The following is a 24476-nucleotide window of genomic DNA, read 5'->3' as shown; positions in this document are numbered from 1 at the left end:
GTTCACCTTCTAAGTTCTTCTACCTATTAACCAGCACCTCTAACACAGTTGCACTTTAGTTCTGAGAAGCGTTTGTCATGTACGTTAACACACTGAAGGAAGGACCAGGCAATGTGCATTATTTGAGGTTACGTCGAAAAGATCTAAAGAACAGAGGCAGTGTTCTGGTGATAGACAGGGGATTTGCTTCAGGAACTAGAAGAACTATCTGGAGGTTTAAAAAAAATGCATTTATTTTGAAAAAACAGGTGAGATAATGTGAAAAGGATTTGAATACCTAAGATAATACTTAACTTGCTAACATCAGAGATGTACCTCCTCAAAAGCTTATGTTTTTGCAAAGCAGATGGGTTTATTTTACAGTAGAAAAGCCTCATCCAACTATGGAGGATGAAAAGAAATTCTGAAAGACTTTTACTGTCCTTCCATTTTAATGAAAATTAGTGCCTAGGCAGAGGGAAAGAATCAAGTGATGGAGAAGCAGGCAATTCTCCCCATCCCTGCAACCATAATACTTTTCTTCTGGTAACTGGCAAGTTGGAATGCAGTGAGTGGGTATCTCTAGACTAGTCAATAGCACGTACTTCTCCTTGCACACTTCTACTGGGTAAGACACATGACAGGAAGATGAAGTTACAGATGATAGAAGATGAAATAATAGCAGAAGAGATACTTGAGGGACAGAAAAGACAAACCACAGAAAACCAGAATAAATTTCTGCAGCTCATAAAACAAATGTGTTCAAGACACTTCTGAAAGAGCTCTACTTTAAATCAGTACTGAACATGATTCAACAAATTCATATAGTTATCTACCTTTCTTGTACAGAAAACCTTAGAGATGGTTCCTGATTTACACTTAAGCATGATACAGACCACCACTTCCAAAACACTCAAAGACAACAAAAGGTTTCTAAGTTGCACTCCAACAGATTTTTTTCAAATGTTTTTAGACAAATGTTAATTACTTTTTGAGAGCTAGCAATCGATAACACATACTATGTTTTCATAGTGTAAAACATGCACAAAGCCCCGAGCAGTATTAAAACACAGACTATTAACTAGGAACATAGATTTTTCTTCTAAACGTGCTTTATCTTCTAGTCAAAATCTGCTGAACAACTGCTTCATTGTGTGCTGGTGGCAAAAATTACGGGAAGTACAAAACTAGAAAATACTTTGGGGCTTTCAGCTGATGGTTTGCTGGCAAAATGAATGACCACTAAACATGTCATTCATCCAGTTTTCTTCTTGGCTTTGATTTCACATTAAGGACTGATAAATAACCATCCCTTTAAAGCTCTATAACTGTTTGCTGGATAAACCCAGAAACTACAAGCTAAAAACCAAACTGAGTAATGTAACGGAGTTAAAATCAGATTCTCGACCATGCAAGTTGAGAGGAAAGATATTAGGTATCTCTGGAGCAGAGTGCAATATTAGCAAGGGAAGAGCTGATGAGGTTTTTAGCCCTTAGGGATCAGAGAGAAGTAATTACCATCCATGAAATGCTGAGGAAAGATGTGGACATTTAAGAAAATGGTAGTGAGCCATAAATATTTCAATTTGAAAATTGTTTGGGGTTTCCCCAAAAGCTTTTGGGCACACAAACTATCCTTCAAGCCTGACATAAATGGCAGCAATGACCCTAACAAAAGGGATGAGCTCCCTACACTAATGTGGCCCAACTTATCATAGATGACAACTATACAAGGGAAGTAGATACTTCTAATTGCTCCAAACACTCAGCAACAGACATGATCGTGCAGACTAAGTAATAAAAGCTTGTTACAAGCAGCCAGGGACTTCACAGAGCTTACCTGTTTCTGTGCTGATGCCCCCATATGCACCTGGCAAAACTTGACTGCCTGTTCAAGTGCTGCTTCTTCATCCACCTGAACAGAGAATCACAACTAATGAAGCTGTAATTACTTAGCTCATCTATAAATCTAATTAAATTCAGATGAAATGGGGATGTAGAGCATGGGAGTAAGGGGGAGAAGCAGCACTTCTATGGCTGAAGAGTGATCTTAAGTTATTCACGAGTATATATTCAAAGATACACAACTCCCTCTTAATTCAAACTAACATTTAGCATGATCAAACCCCATATAATTGGTATTATAGCTCTTAACTGATTTCAGATATTTAGTTCCAAAACATGGAGGGTCCTACTTTCCCCCCTCCCCCTGCAACAGTCTTGTCAAGAGAGTGGTTCTTCAGAGATATTTATCTCCCCAAATTCTGAACAGATATAGGGCCAATTTTATACTGCTTTGGCAATTATTGTTATTCTATAATCACGTCTGACATCACACAGAGAAATTACAATTAATGATAAAATACTTCACCTGTTTAATCAGCATGTACGTTTCAGACATGATCTTCTCAATTTTACCCAGGTCATAGGCCATAACTTTCTGACCTTGCTGCCATACTCGATAAGCATCAAGCAGAAGTGTTTTCCCAGACTCCACATCCTCAAGTAATTTCCTCTTCCTGCTTGATCTCTGGACAGGTTCTTCTGTAGGTACTGCCTGAACTATTCCTTTAGCTGCCTGCTGCTGATGTTTTGAACTGATACTTAGCTCTTCCAAAGAAAGTTCTGGAGTCCGGCTCTCTGGACCTCTCTCCTTTGAGTTCCTGCCAGACTGAAGACGGTCTGGCTCACTGCGTTTACATGAAGAATCAATTTTTTCAGGGTCATTGGAATATCCATCGAGATCCATAGGCTCAACTGAACCAGGCCCAGGGAGCTCTTTAATTTCCTTGTCATTCTTGTCATCTTGTTCCAATATGTCCATAGCATTGGGAATTTGTCCCTGGGTCACTTCCTTTACTCCATTTTCAGTACTATGTACTACTCCATCTGATAAAACTGTTTTTTTGGGAAGGACATCTTTTCCCTCTTCAGCACTAGCTTTATTAGAGACGTCTGTTGTCATCCTTCCTGAAGCAAGGTTAGAAGACTTGGAATTCTGATCTTCTGAAACCTTAATAAAAGAAGTCATTCTTCTCTGTTATTATTGAAATCAGAAAGCATTTGAGCACAGCTATGACTACCATGAATGGACCATGAGTACCTTTACATAACTGCCTCTGCTGAAGAAAATCATCAGCATAGGCTGAACCAAAGCTGCAATGTTTCCCCACCCCGCCACTACTTCAGCCTATACTATGGGATCCAATTAAATGAAATCCAAGGTTTTAATAGCACAAAATTTTCTTCTAACGTATTGCAGTAAAAACTGAACCTGTTTCTTTTGGCAGCTGCAGATCAACCTCAAATTTAAGAATCTTCCTTTTGGCTGCTCTTACATAACTTTCTTCTTGTTAGTAGATCAAGAAGTACGCTAAACTCTGCTATAGTATTTTAATTTTTGGACCTTTACTTTGGTGATGGTCCAAAGGTAGAAAACCTTAGTACATCATCTCTTCTTTCAAAAATTGCTAGTGATACAATTCTTCCATCTAGATTTATGAACAAAGTATTTCATACACAGAGTTCCAGTGTTCTTCAGGAAGTTTTCACTTAATTTGTTAAACCTATACTCTGTTAACTTGGAAAACCCTTAGGAACAAGTTCTTTCTTGAATGTGTTTGCCAAATAAACTTACAATTTCCAGTCATCTTAACCTTGAAACTGATTGGTCTCTATATGACTTTTTAAAATTAAATCTAGATTATAATTAAATGTAATAATAGGTGTGGTGCTGTCAAGGTCTAGCAGTTAAAAATGGCTAGGCATGTAATATCTAGTTGTCTGGTTTTGTTTTGCAAGAGGAATCTTAGTTCATTTTGAAAGGAAATTTCCAATAGACCCCACCTGAAAATGTAGCTGTTCTTATACTCCATGTAACTACCCCAATTTGAAATTTAAGGGACAGTCAAACCAAACTTACTGCAATCCATTCTCAACAACTGTATTTGTTACTGAATTTCAAAAAACGAAAAACAACAATGCTGGAAGAAAGTTTTCTGTGTGGTTGCATATAAACAAAAGGTATTAGAAATAAGTGATAGTAATGTAGCCCTTCAGCCTCAGGAGATCTAAGGAATGAGTAAACTGAACCTAGAAAAATCTAATTACTAAATCAATGACCATTAAACACACTGCTGCCTTACCTGCGTCAGATCGTTGAGTGTGTCCTCCAACACTTTCACTGTAAGCACAAAGGCTTGTTGGGCCAGAACTTGGCGATCTGCATCACGCAAGTACTTCCTGTGCCACAGTAAGAGAACAGAAATTAAACTAACTGCCAAAATCTTATAGGACTTTAAAAGCAAGAACCAGGACATTAAAAAAAAAAAAAAAAAAAAAAAAACACAACACAACACCAACCCCGCAGCACAACAATTTTAAAACAAGTTAGAAGAAAGCAAACAAAACATATACAGTTGTATATTGAAATATAACACTTTAGCTATGCTTCCCTCCCCTCCTCCCCTCCCCACAATCACCAAAGATGACGTGCATGAAGCAAAAGAGCACTATCTACAAACAGAGGGGAGGAAAAAAAACCCAAACCCAAAACCAAAACAATAACAAACCAACCAATCAAACTGAGAGCAAAACAGACAACCAGAATTACAGTTTTCTTGTATCAAGCCTTCTGTGCCCCTCAAATACCAGCTTTTTGTTCAAACCTTTTCTTGAAAAAGAGTATTAGTCACACAAAGCTATCTTGAACTGTCAGGTGATTTTCATGTTCTGGATAAACCGAGCATGGGAGATTAAGGACATGAGCAAATCCTTTCTCGTTGGTCATAACAGTTGTCTTTGAATCTAGGGTTTTTTAGAGCTAAAACACTGGTGTGGTAATACCTTTACTCCTATTTAGCATTGTAAAAAGATAACACTGTGCATCTAAAACTTATTCATTCTGTAGCTTCATTTAATTTTCTACAGCACTGTAACTTCTGTGTATTCTGACACAATGCTTTAGTCCACTTTCAAGGAAAACATTTCCAGCCATCAATCCCACCTAACTGAGTTTGATGGAAAACTGAATTTCTATTTCAGAATTGGTTGGTTTTAATGAGGGCTAAAAATCAAGTAAATAACTTTGAAGGGTACTATTTCAGTCAAAAAGCCAACATTTTTAAAATGCCTATTTTCTCTCTACAGTATTACATTAAATTGGTAATTTTATGGTTTGCTTTTCAGCAAAAAGATACAAAAAACTGGCTCCTCATTACTTCAGTAATAACTAAAGTTCAGCTAAAAACGCCCTATTTTTAAAAATAGGGTAGTTACAGGCATATACCAGACACACACAGAATATTTGCATTTATAAGTTCCTGTAACGATTATAGTTCACCATAGCTGGCACTGGCTGATCCAACATGTCCAATTACTTGTTTGTTAAATTCAGTCTAGACTTATAAATAACATAATATTTTTAGTACAACTGTGGGCTTGCTTAGGACAGAATTTAAACCTTCTATGGTCCAGTACTTCTGATATGCTAAAAGTCAAAGTATTTTTGGCTTCAAGCTTGCTGGACATGTGGTGACATATTCCCAGACATACGACAATGTATGCAAATTCACATGCACTCACACTCAAAAACACATGAAGAAACCTTCATTGCCTCCAACTTATTGCCATCAATCATTCAGTTCGATTTCTTAAGCATTTGCCAGAGACTAATTTCAACATTTCCCACTCGGCAAGCTACTAGAATTTTACCTCAATTGCTTCAATGTTTTCCTTAGATGTTTATTTTGGTCTTCACATTGATACAAATCTGTATATAGCTCACATTAAATGGCTTCTTTTCTCTTAAATAAGGTTAATGCAATTAAAATTAGATCACCCCTGAATAGGATAAGCTTTTTAAATAGCATCAGCTGCCAACAGGCACATAACCATTGTTCAGTCTGTCAAGGATTACAGGAAGGCAGGACGCCTGGGCTGTGACCTCCCTCACTGGACATAGCTCTTATGCAAGAGGCCAGCAGAGGGGTGCAGAAGTCACGATGCTCTGTTCCACCAGTGAATCCCTTCACATGACAGAAAACCTCTGCAAGTCTGTTAAGGCAGCTGTATGGCTGCTCTGAGTTTCAAGAGAAATTCAGAGAAATTCTAGACTATTACAGAATTGTAATCCTGAGAAAAACTACCCATCATTCCACTATATTCCTGAGGAAATCTGTCTAACCACTTTTTTTCCTAAACTAAGAACATCTTTAAATAAAATAGTTACAAATTGAACAAAATATACTCAAAGCTTTACAAAGTAATGGATTAAAATAAATATATCATACTTTCCCTGATCAGGGGTTCTCTGTAGCATAGATGAGACTTTCAGCAAGGTGTTGTAATCCTTCAGTTGTGACAGCACATTGAGCAGTAAGACAATAGAGCGGTTCATATGAGATGCAAAACTGCCGGGGCGGTCGATCTCATCCACGGGGATGCGCCAGATTCCCTGCAGAAAAAGGAAAAGAGGAAACCTCTACAGAGGGATCCAACTGAAAAGGACAGAAATCTTGAAATATGAATCGGATTCCACAGCATACTGCATTTCACTGAGGGTCAGGGGAAAAATGGATAGACAAATGCTGTGGTCCTTCAGACAGGGAGATCTGGATTTAAAGTCAACTGATTCCTGCCAGCAGCAAAAGAGGGAGGCTTGCAGGAGGCCACAGCACACCTAAATAGTCTTCTGAACTATTCCCAGAAAAAAAGCAAGCAAAGCCTAAATTATACTGTGCATTTTTCTTATATGTCTGTGAACACGTCTTCCTAAGCCAAAGCTCAACTACCATAAAAAACAAGGAGTAACTTAAAATAAGCTTTCCTGGCCTGAAAGCTGCTACTTTTGTGCAGCCACAGCAAGCTTCTACCTTCAAATAATCTGTTACTGAATGTCTTGGGAACTTGGTTACTGCCTTGATATCATCAGTGTTCACCATGGCACTAACCAGTCTGATAGGAAGAATCGGATTCCTCAGCAGTATCCATTTTCCAATGGCAGATTCAAATCCCTCTAATTAAATTTTGGGACAAGGGAATCTTTGGGGAGCAAAGCTGGAGACTGACAGAAAATACAATTTCGTTACAGTTAGTCAGCTCAGATTTGCAATGTCTAATAAGTCTAAGGAGATTTTTTTCACGTGTTTAACATGGATGCTGTCAACACACTAGTCAACCATATTTGAAAAAATGCAATGCAAATATTACTATGCTTGCATGTTAGTATGTAACTTATATTATGATCTTTCACAAAAACTGCTGTTACATCACTCCAAACTCTTCCCTTGTGCTTTATTCAGTTCTGAAACTTTTCCTGTAGTAGCTCTTTTAAGATGAAAATCCTCTGGTCATGTATACCATTTTGTGACAATGCAGGAAAGAATAGTTTCATTGATAGCAGTACTTGCTATCAGTACCTGACTGAAAATGAATTCTGCTTTCCAAACCTGTTCAGAGAGCAGGATATACAAATATTTACTCTTTTATCCTTGTTTAAAGGTCTTGCTTTGATATTTTTAGCTTTCCTTTCAGTGCGAGCAAAATTCTTCAGAACTTAATGCAAGGCAGAAGCAAAGAAAATGATTACTACAATCATAAATGACATTTGACCACAAAAGAAGCAGATACGTAACGGGCCTGTCTACAACGGACCCTCCTCCTGCATGTCTTCAGGGAATCTGCAGTTCTACTCCATAGGATGTATAGGAACTTGAGAAAAAAATACACACAAATATCAGTGCTTTTAAATAGGAAACAATGACTTCAACTAGATATAATGCACAGACTGTTCTGCCAAATTTTCTTACTCTTGCTTTTCCTCATGCTCTCTACTGTGATCACTGGGGGAGTAAGAGAGAAAGCCATTTTTCCTCTTTGTTCCCTGAAGCTTTCTTGCAGACTTTTTTTTGTAGCTTCCCTTTTCTAGAAAGTACCTAAAACCGAACCATGACTGACCCCTGATGCACAACCGTCGCTTCCTCCTATGCCCAACTACCAACGTCCACAAGTACCTTCTGCGGCTTGGTGGCAAAGATCTTATCTGCTCATGCAGCTCAGTAGCTCTCAAGCATGTACAGATCTTGTAGGTAATAGTTCTGTAAAACAGCACATACTTAATTTAAACAGACAAGCTTTTTCTTCCCCCAAACTATACAGTGACTTTCCTTTCAGGCTACAGATGAAACACACTCATTCTGGAGCTGATATTTTTTGCTTCTCGGCACATATGTAAACTGGGTTTCTGCCAGATCCTAAAACAACTGAATGCCTCATAATGGCACCACATTGCAAGAACCTACTTAGCCAATTTAACTACACAAAACAATTTATGGTCAACTTAGATGCATACTGTAGGAATGGAAGACAGCCAATGTGTAGGTTCCTGGTCTTTTTCAGCATTATCTCATCCTTCATTTGAATTAGGCAGATCACTTGAAGGGAGCTTTCACATGCCGTATGTGGAATCAGTTGAAAATAATCTTGCAGCTCCTTCTCACATGTCCTGTGTATACATTTTAATGCTACCCCAGAAATTATAATAATGCAGTAAACCCGTTTGCAATGACAGAATATGCTAATTGCAGCTAGAAAGCTGTGAAAGTTATAAAGTCCATCTGACAGAAACAAAGTTGCATGTTTTGGGGAATGCTGCTCTTCTGTCTTTCTACAACAGGGCACCTTGGAAGAGCTTAAATTAAAACTCACATTAGGAGTGTTTGAGTTTACTTTATCATTGGCATTACAAAAGAAGGCCTGATTTTAAAATGAAAGTCACTACCTTTTCATGTGTTGACTTGCAGTTTTATAAATGCAAAACAGCAATAAATAAGATTACTGTCCTATGTAACATACCTGCCTATTTCACATGTAGCCTCAAGCCAAAAGCAGAAAGAAACCTGCCATCAGGAGTCAGAACAATCTTCATTCCACCCACTGTGATTTTATTAAGCAATATGCAAAACACTGATGTTAAAGTGAGTTTATCAGAATTTATTTCATGACTGATGTTGAATTCTTTTTAAGACTGCAATTTGAGTCAGAGACTGAAGAAACAGTCTCATTCAAACTTCTCCCAAAGAGAAGTTTAACTAAGCCCATCAGGCATGAATTTTTCCTTCCTAAGTATCAATAACCTTCAGGAGGAATATTTCTGAATTCAGATCATATATTGCAACTTTTTTAAAAAGCTGAATGCTAGGCTTTTTATTTTTAACAAAACTTAAGAAAGATACAAATGGAAAGCTTGTAATGAAGTAACTGGGGAGGAGACTGGAAAAAGTTATTCAGTTTGACTAAAATTACATTTTTTGTATCATCATTTGAAAATTCAGATTTGTTAGCAAAGTACACACACAGAGGAGTACAGATCCTCGCGACAAACATTTGCAGTTCTTTGAAAGGTTTTGTTACTTTATCACCACTCAGGCCACTTGACAAAATGTCTCCGGCTCTGGCCACCAAAAGGATTTTACGTCCAACACACCGCTCCTGTTTGCTGGCCACCATTCCCACAGTGAAAGGTTCTCCTCCCTCCTGCAACAGCCAGCGAAGCTGTTTACATGAAACTAGAGGAAGGAGTGAGATGCTTCCAACAACTCCAAAATGCCTCTCAGGATCCAAAACATCAAGCTGCTCTCCATGCCTTCCTGGCTAAACAAACACTCTGTAAGAGCTGGGGGCGGGGGAAGCAAGCCTGATCTGGGAGCATGTGAAAACTCTGCGGATAACTTAATACTGAATTTTACATTAAATGTGAAACTGAATAATGAAGTCAGTACACCATATTCCTGGTGACAGTTTTTTAAATTGTTTTTCAGCTTGAAACTTGCTCCACAACCTCCCCTTGCAGAAGAACTGAAGACTTGGGGAGGAGGGTGAGGAAAAGAGGACCATGCTGCACAGGGTTTTGTGAGCATGAGCTACAGCAGTAGTGGATACTTTCTAGCTCAGTGACTGAAAATAGAAAGGAAGGAAGTGCTTATTATTCCTCCACGCTGCTTACTCCAGAACTTTACGGGAGGGGATTCCCTGGGGTTTAGGAATGCCTCTCTGAGGAGGAAAGGCTGTCAGTTCTCAACAAAACCCAAACTTCTCTGGGGACGGCTGCTGCTGACACTGCAGAGCTTCAGAGTAAGCCATTTTCTAAGCCGAGATCAAACTTTACTCTCTCAGTGCTCCATGATTTCTCTTAATGAAATGGAGAAATGCTAGCCATACTTCAGATGTTCCAATTCACATATAACAAGCAAATACATATAAAAACTACTGCTACAAATAAAGACCTCCAATTACTTATGACTCAATTCGCTCTTTTTTTTCTTTCTTTTTTCCCAAGGAGTCCAAGAAGTGCAAGCTGCACCACATAAAACAAACTCAATTCCACTGCTGCCTTCAAGTGACCAAAGCAAAAACAAACACTTCATTTGTCAGTCTCAGTAATGTCCTACTAAGAAGAGCCTTTAGTAAAAACGAAACTAATTTAAGCACTATTTTAAGATTGCTAGAAAATATGACAAAACTAACAAACCAACTAATAACGTGGTGCAGGGAAGCCACCAATTAATAATGCAACAACCTACACAATATTTTAAAATCAGAAGTTGAACTAAGTACAATTACATAATCCCTGGAAAGCTCACACTTCCCTAAACTTTGAGTTTTTTTAAGTCTCTGTTTTAATACAGGGTTAAGCACAACATACTGAAGTACTACTAGCTTTACTCCTACCCTCTCTTCACAGTTACTTAGGTCAACATTAACATCTTGCCCTGGAGGCCTGAAAAGGAAAGGAATATGGTTCGGGCTGAACAGTTTCAACACACAGGATTTGAAACCTCACTCTTTTCAGCTAGGAAAGTGCAGCACGGACCCTTGAATATCCCTACTCCTCTTTGTAAGCATCGCTCTATTTAATCTTCAAGTCAGTAAGCATGTGTTTGCTTTACTCATGACTTCCTGCTAGTTCTGAGTATAACCATTAAAACCACTGCCCCCTCCCCCATTTAGCAAATTACTAAACCACCTTTTCTCATCCAATCTTAACATGCTCCCACATCTCTTATTATTTTACTCTGTCACCTGATTTTAGCTTTTCTTCTTTTCTACAGACAATTCTATTATTTTTCTTCCTCAATTCCTCATTTCATCCACACAGCTATTCAGTATGTAGTGGAACAATTCCACCCCTGTGAACAGGAATGCAAGTGGGTACAAAAGTATTAAGAAATGAAAGCAGCTATATTCAGAATATTAAAATTATTAGCTGCAGGGACTTGTGTCATCAAGGAAAAAAAAGCAGCCCCTGCTTTCTATAATTTAGCCAATTTCAGAAAAATCTTACAAACTTTTTCAGAGTATTTAAGCAGCACTCCTCTTGTCTACTGTTAGTCTTGTTCACATAGTACAGTAACAGAATATAAAAAATAGCATGACAATAAATAAATGACATTTTATCAGCCTGGAAAAGGAAACAGAAATAAGGCAAAACTGCAGCAACTTCCTTTCAATAAGTCAGAACCAAGCAGGATTACAATTCCTGGTCTACAAGGTAAATATTGTCCATTTCTTTTTTTCTTCTTTTTTAAATACACACACACTGGGAACTGAATAAACAGCATGTATGCTTTCTGGAAAAACTTTGGAATTCTGCAGCATTATTTTAGCAAGAGAGCAGCATGAAAAATACTGACAAATGAAAATGCTTCACATGCTCCAATTATCATATGCTGATAAAGAAACATAATGGACAATTTTCATCTCTTATTTCTCTCTCCAAAATACAACGCACTTTCAGAGTCTTAAATTTCAGATTTTTCCATTTCTAGAACAATCATTTTACAGCTGACTTGACATTAAATTGGTTTTAACCCTATGAAAAGAACACTCAAGCCATATCCACTTGGAGAGACTATCATGTGTGAGCGTGAGTCAGGGACATACACACACGAGGCAGGGAAAGGGAGTAATTTCCTTGCTGCGTAAGCAATTATAAAAAAACCAGAAATGCCTTGTTGAGATGATGAGTTACAACTTCAGGTGGAATTTGTGAAACAGAAACCGAGGTCTACAGATAGTTTTGCAAAACATTGGGTTTGGCCATTTGCCAGGCAGAATCTAGAGGTTTTTGTTCACTCTGTCAGGAGGCTTGAGGAGTTTTTACTCAGATGGTTCCCATGTACCATGTGATTTCACAACGACGTCAACAGAAAGTCACATCGCCTCTTTTTAAAGGGAAACGGCTAACTAGACTATAATAAAAGGAAATAAAGAATCCATTCTACTCCATGGCTACAATGGAAAGACAGACAGAGAAGAAAGTGAGAAGGAGCAACAGGCTGTTCTCTTAAAACCCGTTTTGAAGGTGCAATCCTCTTCAAGCAATGACACAGCTGCGTTCCCTCCGGAGCTCTGCAACGGTGTGCCTCAGGCAGACATCACCCACTTGAAAATCCAGGGAACACAGGAGGTATGTGCATAATGCATCATCCCCTGGATGAAGACAACTGCTCCCCACACTAATTTTCCAGGTTAATGCCAGCAGTGCCGGTGGAGTATCCTTCCCCAGAGTACTCTAAGAAACAAACCTTAGATTCCCTCTTGTCTAGCCCCTCGTTTCTCTACTCTGCAAATCTAGGGTGCTAAAGCAAAGGTGGATTTGAAGATATAGCTGTGGAACACTGATTTTTTTTTTTTTTTTTTTTTTTGCGTTCCCTCCCCGCCCCCGTTGCCAACATTAAAAAAGGTTCCCTTTTGGACGGCTGGACAACTCCTCAAGCTGGAAGGTCAGTTATTGATAAAAAGACTTTTGGACAAATTACTTTAGTACATTTATTTTATTACCTCCAGAAGTTGCTCCCTTTTACCAGCTGTATTTTAGGAAAGAGAGAAAAAGTGACTGGTCAGGAAAGGAATTAAATTATCAGCAAAGTTTCACTCACTGTGTCTTGCAGCCAATCCAGGGTTTTAAAAGGAGAGAAAGAAGCTTGCCAAAGGGATGCAGAAGAGCAGAAGTCATCCAGAGATTTAGTCAGGCACTTTATGTACTCAAAAGAAAACACTGAGCAAGGTGTCTGCTCACCCATGTTGGAATTTCTTATTCTGCCTTTGTTACTTCAATATTTTTTTCTGGGATACATTTTGGTTCATGTCCTGTCCCTGTCAGAAACAGCCTGGAATTCTTTCTTTGGGAGGATATAAAGCACAGAAATCCAAAGAGTACAGAATGCTTCTAGATCTTCTAATAAGCAAATAATTTGATGTAGAAACCTAATAAAAGAATATGAAACCCTCAAGAGGAAAACTCTTTACCAGGATTTTGCATTTCTTTAGGCATTCTCGGGGGCCAGATGCAGGAAGATTTCTTTACCACCAAAGTAGGTGGTTAGCAGGGCACATCTAGAGATTGACGGTGGTTCTGGTTTTGTCTAACAGACAGCCTTTCTTTGTTTTAAGAAGATTTTTCTGCTTAGATCATTTCTGCATACCTGCTACAACCAGACTGCCTGGCATCAGATGCAAATGGTAATCAAAGCTAATGAAACAAGCTTGGTACAGTCCATCCATGTGCCTGGAAGTGGGCAGGCTCCTGCACTAGCTCCCCTGCAGACATTAGCAAACTCTCTTTTTTTGACATGTGGGGTTCATTTAATCTAACTCCACATTTTATAGATATGATATAGACACATACATTTAATGGCATCACCCAGAAACCTTTTACAGAGAGAAAAAGGCATTTCGGGAATGTGGCTCACCTGAGCTATTACAGGCTGCACCTTAGGATGAGATGGCTACACACTAGAAATGACCATCTCCCTTGAACGCAAAGGATGATGACTAAGTCATAAAAGATGACAAATGTTACAAATGCCAACCGGCAAGTCTGCAAGGCAGTTCTGGTCTCTATCAGTGGCATGCCAAGGTCGAGCCCCACTACTCATTCTTATTCCTAAGGGAGGTGCTGCAGAACCAGAAAGAGAACTGGGGCTAACACAAAGCTGTTGGTTCCTAGAGAAGGGCAGGTTTCAGGATCATGAGATTTTTTTACCTAGACCCCTACACTTCTGTCACTGGAGTGACTGTGCTCATCTTCCCAGAGGTTACAAAATAAACAGCTAGTAGCGTACATGCATTTTAACCAGTATTAGATTCTATTTGGTGGAGGGAGGGTTACCTCAGCCTAATTTTAAGAAAATCAAAAACTGCTTCAGAACACAGAACCATCAGCTATCATCTTTGGCTACATCTGGTAACAGCCCAAATTAGTGAACCCGGCACAGTGTATTGCTAACGTTATTCTGACAACACTCCTGCCTTAAAAGAATACAAGAGCAGTACAGCATAACAAAGCCTAGGTATGAAGAAGAGAGATTAGAAATACCTAGCAATCTAATGCAGGGACAGAAGAGTTAAAGTCTGGAGATAAGTCTCAAATGCCTCAATCTCCAAAAGGTACCCTTTCCACTCCTCTGGGAATAACAACAGGACAACGCTTAAACGGATAAGTTAAACATAAGACAGATGTTCAAAAGGATGTGGAGAACGATACAATCTGTGGAATGTCCAAATGGGCCAAGGGCAAGGCAGCTGCTACAAGCAAAAGATGACAGATTTTTCACAAGAACATCAGCTAATTTTCAAATTGGGTGGATGAGTACAGTAAAGGAAAAATGCTAAATGTTACCTACCTGCCTTACAGGTACCTAAAGTTGTCTATCTCCAGACAGCTTGCACTGATTCACCTCCATCATCTAGTGCAGTATACATGAGACTAGAAAGAAAAGGAGGACCAGAACTTCATAACATTAAGAGGTATGCTAACTGTTGAGATTCGGCACACTGTTAATGTAGAATTATGAGTTGTTCGGAGATTCTTCATGCTGAAACACTGCAGAAAGTGTCGTCTCCTTCTAGTATAGGATGCCACCTTTTACTATTTCAGTAGGCTTGAAGGATTTCACAGGGTTTGAATAAACACATTTTCACCTACTTCAACATCCACATTCTAGATGTAAACTACTGATTACCCAATACATAAAATGTGATTACCCTTTTAATAGCAAGGCAGTCTCCACATACAAGACTCAACTAATTTTGAGCATTTTAAACTAGGCTGTCAGAGTGCTAAAAAGTTCTTTTACCAAAATACTCAAATTTTTATGCCAAGAAAACCTGCTCTTCAATCCTACATCCCTTAGTTTTCAGCAAACAACATGCTTAACTGCCCACTCCAGCCCCACAGCTGACATTTAGCATCCCTGCACTGACAGCACGGAGTGTCTTTTGGCTTTTAGACTCTCTTCTACAGAATGAGGCACACACTAAAATATCAAGATGAGAAGCTGTAAAACCCCAGTGTTTGCAAAATATTTCAGCATATTCATACAGTGCTTAGAAAAAGTAACATCATCCACCTGTATGTTTTACAAATATATCACCAAATTAGACTCAAAATCTCAGAAAATACGAAAAGCTAGAGGGTCTCAGGTTAGATCAGTAGTGCGGAGGAAAATGCTATCATTTCTGAAAACAACACTGATGAAGCACTCAATGTTCTTTCTTGCCAGCATCAAATCACTAGAATACAAGGCATTAGGAGATCCTGCTGAAAGAGGTCTTCAAGCCTTAAGGAACATAAATCAAAAGGTCCAGAGAACACTTGCTACTAGTTTCCATCACAGTTTTTGAAAAGACAAAACCCTCTAAAGCAGTATCACATGGCAGCTCATAAAATACAATCAAGTGATATCCTTTAAAACTACCAGAGAAGAGCCTTCAGCTTAATTTCATCTTGATATAAAATTTCATCTTCATGTAAAATTACCTAGAAACATTCTCCTTACAATACCGTTTGGCTAAGATGCATCCTTCAGACACATGAGTTTCTCTTATCTCAGAGCACTGTGGGTGATCATGCAGCCACAACATCTAACTTTGGGGGCCCACATAAGGACTTTTCAAAAGAGTACATTTTTCCTCAGCAACCCATTAGGCACAGCTTCTATCGACTGACCTAGCAAGTATGAAAGAGTAAGTAGGTTCGAGGTGATGCAACACAAAACCAAACAGATTTGTGTACTGTACATACCGCAGCTTGGTCAGAAAAGAGCCGTGTTGTCATTAGTAGGTGGCATATCGATATGTAGTTGTAACAACTACCTCTGGCTGGATACTGGCAATCTTTCATCAAATTTTCTTTAGGGTTGTTATGACCTCAGACTCATGTTTAGTAGCTTACAAGCCACAGCCTTCAAAATATACATAGGTAGGGGTTTTTGCAGTTTATTTAGGAACAAATCTAAATTATGGAAAAAGCTAGTAAATTTCACTGAATAGACTGTGAAGTTATTTACAAAAATTGAGAGCTGCATATGCGAATGTAATGAAGAACTGTCAATATTTTTAATAGCATGAATATAAACAAGTACCACTAACCAGGAGAAAACATAAAATGCCATACATACCAGGAAGGGTACTAAAAAAATTATACTCAACTGTTTGCTATTAGCCATCAAATTCTAAAAGCCTTTTCGAAAGCAACAAGAATGGCATGTTCCATCACCAGCTGGTATTTCGGTATGCACACACTATCTGGAAGGACAGAGAAATACTTGCATCTTTTGTCAACATTGAGAGCAAAAGTAACAGGGAGCTGAACTGAACAAAAATTTAAACTCCTCTAGTGTTCTGACAGAGGTAAAGTGACAGCAGGAGCTAGTGGAAAAGCCTTTTAATCTCAAATCAGAATCCTGTAAGATCTGACTGGGGTTCCCTATTCTTTTTTTTTAATGCCAGTTCTATAAAGATATGTGTTTGCAAATACATGATTTAGTTCATATTTGAAGGTTACAGTTCTGTCTGAGGTTTCATACTGGCTTAGGAATGACAGAGGCACACATCCTGGATTTCAAACTGTTTGTCAGCTGAAGTTGAGGGCAGAAAGCAGCTTATTTAAAATAGGTACTAAGAAACAAATATCCCATATCAGCAGTTACGAACCAGAAAAAGACCTACGCAGTGGTAAAAAGTAGGCAAGCCTTGGAGAAAACATATCCTCGCAAACAACTAGAGCTCTATGTGAGTTTGCACGTTTCATCCTCACCAATTAAGATCTTCAAATTAAGTTATTAGGAGCTGACAGATAACTCATTTCATTATCTCTTCTCCACCCACTACAGCAGCATCCATAGAACACTTCCCTTCTCTGTCCAGCAAGTGGAGGCCCTGAATGAATCCTGACTGCTATAAAAGGCAAAAAAATCTCTTAGTGTTATGCACCCCATAGCTAACCTCGGAATATCTTTTCTCCTCTGATACAGGAATTCATGCAACAAAACAGAATTTCATTAACCTGCTATTCAAGTTTTTTGGGGGGGGGGGGGGGTTGGAGGGGGGTGGAATGTGTGTTAACACCTAATGCTGTCTTGCTTTCAGAGACTCCCAGGGCTTCCTTAGCAATACAGGGTTTAAAAACAAACAAACAAAAGTAGTTCTTTATCCAATTATAAGAGTTAGTGGAAATGTCTAATTCAAGTAAACATTTAGGCAGAAGCCTGCCTAGCATCCCAACTGAAGTTGACTGATCTTTGATAACACCAGAGGAACAAGACATTGCAGAGAAGCTATAATTCAATTACCCTATTTACAGTAACGTAAATCACAGTATACACAGGGGATCTTCCATATTCAACCAGCAGCAATACTACGACAGCTTAATCTAGCACAAAGCATGGCAGTGACTCAGTTAGCTAGGCAGAAGACAGGGTACAGTCTGCTGGTGTTTGATTTCAGGGATATTGCGAGATAGGAACTATTTGTTTGAGAACAACCAGAGTAATTATGGAGGGGCAGGAGGAGCGAGGAAGGCCTCAACATTTAGAGTATTTCAGACTCCGATAAAGATGCTAAAAACACACAGAAGTCCTACTATTGAAAACAACCAGAACAATATCTGGGTATTCAAGATGTCAACCTGAATATGCTCCAATAAAAAAGACACATCTCGCAGCTCCCTGGGTAATAAAAACCTCCACAGCATATGCTTTAATTCCTAGATCTCCTAGATCTGCTTCACGCAAAATACCCACAGCACACACAAAAATCTGCCGTTGCACAAATAAACACATGCTGCAGTAAATTAAAAAAATAGAAACATGAAGCTGCCACAGCCAATGCCGCAAACAGCATGTGGCACTTGCTTTATGCACAACACCAGAATTTACTGCAATTAAGACATACGTTCTAAAATTATAAACATGTGACCAAAGCTGACTGGTTTTAACAAACTGCTAATTAAATTGGAATCCTCTTATCCTCTCTCTCTCGCTCTCTTTAGCTGAATGAAGCGGTGACTGCTACAGCATAGTAGCTCATGCAAAATAGATACTGAACAACAGGCTTTTCTGTTAGGTCACCGTTAAGAAGGGGAATCTCCAGTGTGAGCCTGGCTGTCGTAGGCAGAACAGCAGAGTGCACACCAGAGATCACAGCTGGGTTGCTCTGTGCCAGACGTGATTTTTACACACCTACCATCTCTTTTTCCTTCTAGACATGAAAGCCTCCCCTTGCAAGCTTTAGGGCTGAATTGAAAACGAGGGTGCTAAATAATTCATCCCACTAAGGGGCTGGAGGAAGGAGACCGAGAAATCCCAAACAATGCAGGCAGAAGAAAACAAAAATCCCTCACCCTTTCGCCCCCCCTTCCAAACTTCTCTCGACTCCTCCGTTTCCCATTGCTGTCAGGATTTTCCTCTGCGCGGCAAAAGCACGTCTGTTACAGCCTCTAACCGAAGGCGAACCGAAAACTAAGGAAATAAGTATTTCCCAACCACGACGGCAAATGTCATCAGAGCACATCGCTGCCGGCCGCCTGCTCGGCGCTGTGGGTGAACCCTGCGGGCGCCCGGCGCCCGCCCAGCCCAGCCCAGCCCCGGGAAGGGATTCCCCGCGGCGGCCGCGGGTAACGACCAGCTGCTCGGGGAAGGGCTTTAACACCCGCGGCCAAGCCGAACGGGAGGGAGCAAGGGCACGCCACGCCGAGAAACGCCCCACGATCTGGGGAAGCCGGCAGCTATTTGTGCTTCTGCCGGCAGAGAGAAAGCAAACTTCACTACAACACCTCATCTGTCCCCGCCGGGGAGGGCCCGGCTCCTCCCGGAGGCATCACCCCGCGAGCCCAGCGCCCTGCCTGCAGCCAGCAGCACCGGCGCGTTTTCTCCGCCGAGCGAGAGCCGCCTTCCCCTCCCGGCCCCCCCGGCCCCGGCCTCCCCGCGGGGCGGCGGTGGGTGGAAGTTTCCCTCGAGCCTCCCGCACCGGCCCCACGCGGGGCGGCCCCCCCCCGCACTCACTCACTCACCCACTCACCATTACCGAGGCGGCGGGCTCGCTCCGCCGGAGTTCCCCGGCGGCCCGCGGAGCCGGAGCGAGCGCGCCCGCCCCCGCCCCCGCCCGGGCCCCCGCGCCGCGCCGCCCCCGCGCCCCCACCTGACCGCGCGGGCCGAGCCCCGGCTCGGCTCACACTTCCTCTCGCACCGGAGCGCGCCCGGCCTCTGGAAACCGCGTACCTTAGATTTCCTGCCGCCGCGGCTATCGATTTATTTAATTTCCACACCCCCCCCCTCCTTCTTTGCAAGTGGGGGCGGCGTGCAGGGCTGGAGCTGTTTGCTCGCTCTCCTGCCGGAGGACGGTCTTGTTTGACATAGGATGTTGCTCCCGATTATTGTCGAGCCTGGCTCCGAGCCATCCCACTTAGGGCAAGTGAGTAAACAGCTGCTCCTGTCGGTTTGCAAGCATTAATAAAAACCAGTTATCTGCTCCCACCTGTCCGCCGAACCTTCCCAAAATATTCCCTGACCCAGTTTAACCCCGCTGGTGCCGTTCATCGCCCTTCACCTCGCCGCCACCGGAGGCCCGTTCCTGACCTATTTTTCTCCAGCGTGGCCGGGTCCCCGCTCTCCTCCCCGCAGCGCTGAGCCGGCGGAGCCCGCCCGGGTGCTGGGAGCGGAGGGGAGAGGCAGAGGCCTCCTGCCACCGGCCGCCTCCTCCTCGCAGGCAGCTTCCCCGCCAGCAGCAGCTGCAGCCATGGCTGCGGGGCCTCCGACGCACGCAGCAAGTACAGCTGTGCAGTCGCCCCCGCGACGTGCGACGCTCCGGGCTCCCCTTCGTGTCACCGAAACACCTTTCGCCCAGGGGCAGGACAACCCTCTTACAAGGAAATGGTGTATTTAGATGCTGTCACATCGTCCCCTCCCCCCAGTCCTGGGGGGGGGTTAACTGATCTCCAGCTTCTGCAATGCCAGGGGGGCTGGTGGCACGTTTCTTTCACCGGTCCTTTGCCACCTCTTTCGTGACATCCTTCTCCCTTTCTCAAACTGTTTGAGGGGGAAAACAAAGGTCTGCCCTTGTCCTGTCCCCCCGTACTTCCCTCTCCCTACTTTCGATGATTTTGGTGGATGCCGTATTAAGAGAGACCCAAAACACACGCCAGTCCGCTGCCAACCTCAGTCCATCTAATCCTGCCTCATAAACTGTCTGATTGGTCTTTCTCAATCTGAGCTTAGCACAGCTAAACTTATCTTCTTTTCCCAGCCACTCATCCAGGCTCTGCTCCTGATTACCTTCACCACAGAAGTTTAAACACTTTATCTTTACTTGTTCCTTTCTCTCACTTTTGCAAGAGGGGCAATTGCTTTGACTTCCTCGTCTTTCTAAGCATTGCAGGGGTTTGTTTTGTTTCTCCCCCCCCCCCCCCTCCTGATTGCTAGGATTATTCTGAAGTGCTCAAAATCCATCCTATTTACTAACACCTCAGGTTTAATAGCCTGCTCCACAACTGTAACAGTACCTACATGCTCTGCAGAAGTCAGTTGCTACGATTATCTTTCTTTCCCATGATTTTAGCCACTTTTTACCCATCTTTTCATTTCTTCATGTTCCTCTTAACACATCAGTTCTAGGCTTCTCACACTGAAAGCCCCGGATACCTTGCCCCTTCCTACTTATTTGCATAACTTTATATATATACACATATTTATGCTTAACAGCATCTTGAAAAAAAAGCTAAAGAATAATTCAGCTATCCTATTTATCTTTTATAAAATTACATTAAACAACAATAGCCTGTGTCTGTCTCTCCACTTAAAGGGTCAGCTTCTTTGTTTTAAAGCTAAGATTTCACTATGGGCATTACCACTCTTTAAAATAACCCATGTCTTTCTTCATTGCCTCTTACATCTTGCTACCAAAGGCAATAACCCATTCTATACTGATTAACAATGCAGCTTTGGCACTACCACTTCAAAAACCCATTAACCTTTACTCTTTTGACTGCATAACATGGATTTATGTTTTAAATACAGAACTGAAATGAATACTTTCTTTCTATATATTTATGCAAACAGGCATCTTTTTGACCTGCCCTTTTTCAGCTGCTCATTTAGTCACTGTTAACAGCAGAGCTCCTATCTCCTCTATTGCACTGGAGTTTCCGCCTATGTATTGTCATTTATTTATGCAAATTAAGTGGTGGTTGTACCTGGAATTAAATACATCGTAAAGTGTTTAAAGGTAATAGCCCAAGGACTAGATGTTCACTAGATTGGAAATTATGTCATATAAAAGTTCTGCACAACTAAACACCTGTAAAGCCATAAGCATGGCAATGTAAGGATTTTGTTTTCTAATTAATACCTCTTAGCTGTTGCAGCGAACAGTCACCGTAGCATAAAAACCAGCAAGAACACAGACATCTTTAAATGATAATAGATGGTAAACGAGAATTATAATAATACTTACTTACTAGATTTCAAAATGCTTTACAAACAAGCAAATCTTAAAAATATCACTAATTGGAATATTTACTACATGTCTGATTCATTTTTGCTTTTGTATAGAAACATTATTTGGTAAAGGTCCATTACCAACTTTAATGAAACAAATTTGTCTCCTTAGAGTTTAAAAGCATATGTTTTTCACCACAGATTATCTTCAATTCTGTCCAATTCCAAAGGTTTCTTACCAATTCTTCCCTCTCTCAATCAGCATTTTTATTAATCACCATGAAATTTCCCAGGTTTGCATTGCAGACTCCTACAGCACACATTATGCAGTTGTCTGAACCATCACAAGCAGAATGAATTTTGTGCTCTTTGCACATGCAGGTGTTCATAACTTATGGTGCTACTGAGCAAAAGAATTCCAATTTAGTTACCTAAGGTAAAAAATACAGACGCTCAGTGAAGTGTAAGTGGCATCCCCTGGACTTGCGGGAACCAGCAACGTATCATGGGACTTCCACATTCTGGATATGGGAGGTAGTTACAGAGACACCTAAATGCAGTAGGGTTGTGGCAAAAAGTGGATAAAACTATTTACTTGGTGTTCCCAAAAAAGGAGTAAGTGTTCGGTGCTCGTGTCAGAAATAACCTCGAGTTATTCACACGCACCCACAAGCACACCTCTAAGCTACACCTCTGGCTTAGGTTGTCCTACTCCCATTGCTGCCTGCTCCAGGCTCACTGGTGAAATGGCTGCTGCAGAAGATGGCTGGCACCATTACATTCTTGGTTCAGACATAACACTATGTATATCAAAGGCCCTTTCATTATTTTTACACAGCACAGTATTTGGGACACTATTCAAGTCTTTTGGCTGATTGGGGGTAAAAGATGATAGAGTATTTTCTTCTTTAATTAGGTGGAGAAACTGTGCAGATGAGGGCTGTAGAAACAGCTAACATCTACTGCTTTTTCAGCTTAATTTAGGTGATACAGGAACAAAACAATGTGACTTTATGCATTTTGGCAAGGAAGGATGGATGGGAAAAAGACTGATAGAGCAATTACAGGGAACTTGAAACATGCCCAGAGTCAACAAGATGACCTAACATTTGTCCTTTTAAAAATAAATACTCATAATGAATACTGTCAGTTGAGCAAACCATCTCTGAGAAAGAAGAACAATTACCCTAGGTGCAACTGTCAATCCTCAAAGACCATATCCTATGCTCTTTCAGTTTTTTATGATGGGAAAGGAGGAGGGCAAAGCACTATTCCAGACCATTAAAAAGTGGCAAGTTTATATTTCAGTCCACGTTTCCTTCTTTAAGAGTCTCATTTCATCAAATGCGCTCCCCCACCCTTATTTTTTTAAATCTTCTGTACCTTTAAATCAATAACAGCCAGAGAAAGTTTGAGGAACATCTCAGCCAGAATCACCTATGGGATGTAAGCTCTAGCCCGTGCTCTCCAGTGCCACAATACCTGGAGCCAGATGGAAGTGATTTTACACTTTGAAGCATTTTTAACTTTTGCACACTGGCATTTCTCGATGAAATGTTCTGGGGTGAATAACGAATGTTCAGAAAGATTCCAGACCTCTCTGCACTGTCGAGATGAGGGTGCTAGCTTTCCTTGCAAACACAGCATATGAGTTTGTTAAGGTCAATATATTTGAAATTCTGTTCCACTTTCAAATTATTTTCTTCAGTTCAGAGGATATGCATTGTAAATCCTAGCATGAACTCTATTTCCACTTAGGAAGAGTCGATTTCATCTTTTGTTTTTAAGGAAGTAGGACATTGTTTTCACTTATATATAGCCTTTTTTTTTTTTTTCCCCTGTAGAGATAAGAGTAATCTCATGTTTCCAGTGCAATGGAAGTCCTGCAAGAACTAGAAAGTATTCTTCCTTCAGCAACAGTATTTGCTTCCTTTAACTTAGGTATTTTTCATCTTCTTGCAAACAGTCAGATAACAATAGCTACCAGATCAGAGTATTTGCCTGGAAAACCCAGTCTAATCCGGAGTAGCAAATTTTGTGGTCTTATGTAAGTATTTTCCAGGCAGATTTCTCTTGTCCATCACTGTTGGAACTACTGTAAGGAGACCACTAATGCTGAGCAGCAGAATTGGCTGCTACCACCAAAACCAACAACATACCTGCACTAAAGTTAAACCCACACAGTGGTCAGTAGGTAACAGAAAGACAGAGGTTAAGGAGAGTGAAGAGAAGGGAGGGGAGAAAAATATATTTCACATTTCATATATTCACCAATTTTGTTATCCAAAGATGCTATCCTGTTTATACGCAGGTTTATATTTCTTGTTTATTAAGAGGTAATTTTATTCCCTTTGAATTTCAAAGAGGAACATAAACCAGCAAGTGTCAAATCTGGACCTTCAGAGCACTTGTACCTTTTCAAAACCTGTCTCTTTCCAATATTTAATGAGTAAGGGTGATTCAATCCCTTCTGACAATTACTATTTTGCTTGAAAACCACAACTTTGATTGTAAAAGAATATTTTAACCAATTTGATATTATTTTATACCTGACAAACTTATTCTTAAGAACAGGAATTTCTATGGATAAAGCTATTATTTTGGGGATTTCACATGGACCATCTTTGTCTATAGACAAAGGCAAAATAATACCTAATTATTTGTCCACACTCTACGTTTAAACTGCTGTTCTTAAAGGGGCAAACGGAAGAAGAAATAATAAAT

At 40.6% G+C, this 24476-nt stretch overlaps 1 protein-coding gene across 7 annotated transcripts in view; it reads right to left on the bottom strand.

Annotated features, from left to right (window-relative positions):
• The window catches only part of CABIN1 (calcineurin binding protein 1), a 120436-nt gene that overhangs the window by 27944 nt on the left and 68016 nt on the right, over window positions 1-24476 (bottom strand). For all 7 annotated transcript variants that reach the window (XM_052798162.1, XM_052798167.1, XM_052798166.1 and 4 more), the window contains 4 exons: window positions 6270-6433; window positions 4125-4221; window positions 2351-2992; window positions 1820-1894 (listed from right to left, as the gene is read on the bottom strand). In XM_052798162.1, the coding sequence (XP_052654122.1) occupies window positions 1820-1894; window positions 2351-2992; window positions 4125-4221; window positions 6270-6433 (978 nt within the window). The remainder of the gene's footprint in view (window positions 1-1819; window positions 1895-2350; window positions 2993-4124; window positions 4222-6269; window positions 6434-24476) is intronic.

Source organism: Harpia harpyja, chromosome 9 (assembly GCF_026419915.1).
Source record: "Harpia harpyja isolate bHarHar1 chromosome 9, bHarHar1 primary haplotype, whole genome shotgun sequence".
In the NCBI taxonomy this organism is placed as follows: domain Eukaryota; kingdom Metazoa; phylum Chordata; class Aves; order Accipitriformes; family Accipitridae; genus Harpia; species Harpia harpyja.
The sequence above is the reverse complement of the archived record's forward strand: the minus strand, read 5'-3'. Positions and strand labels throughout refer to the sequence as shown.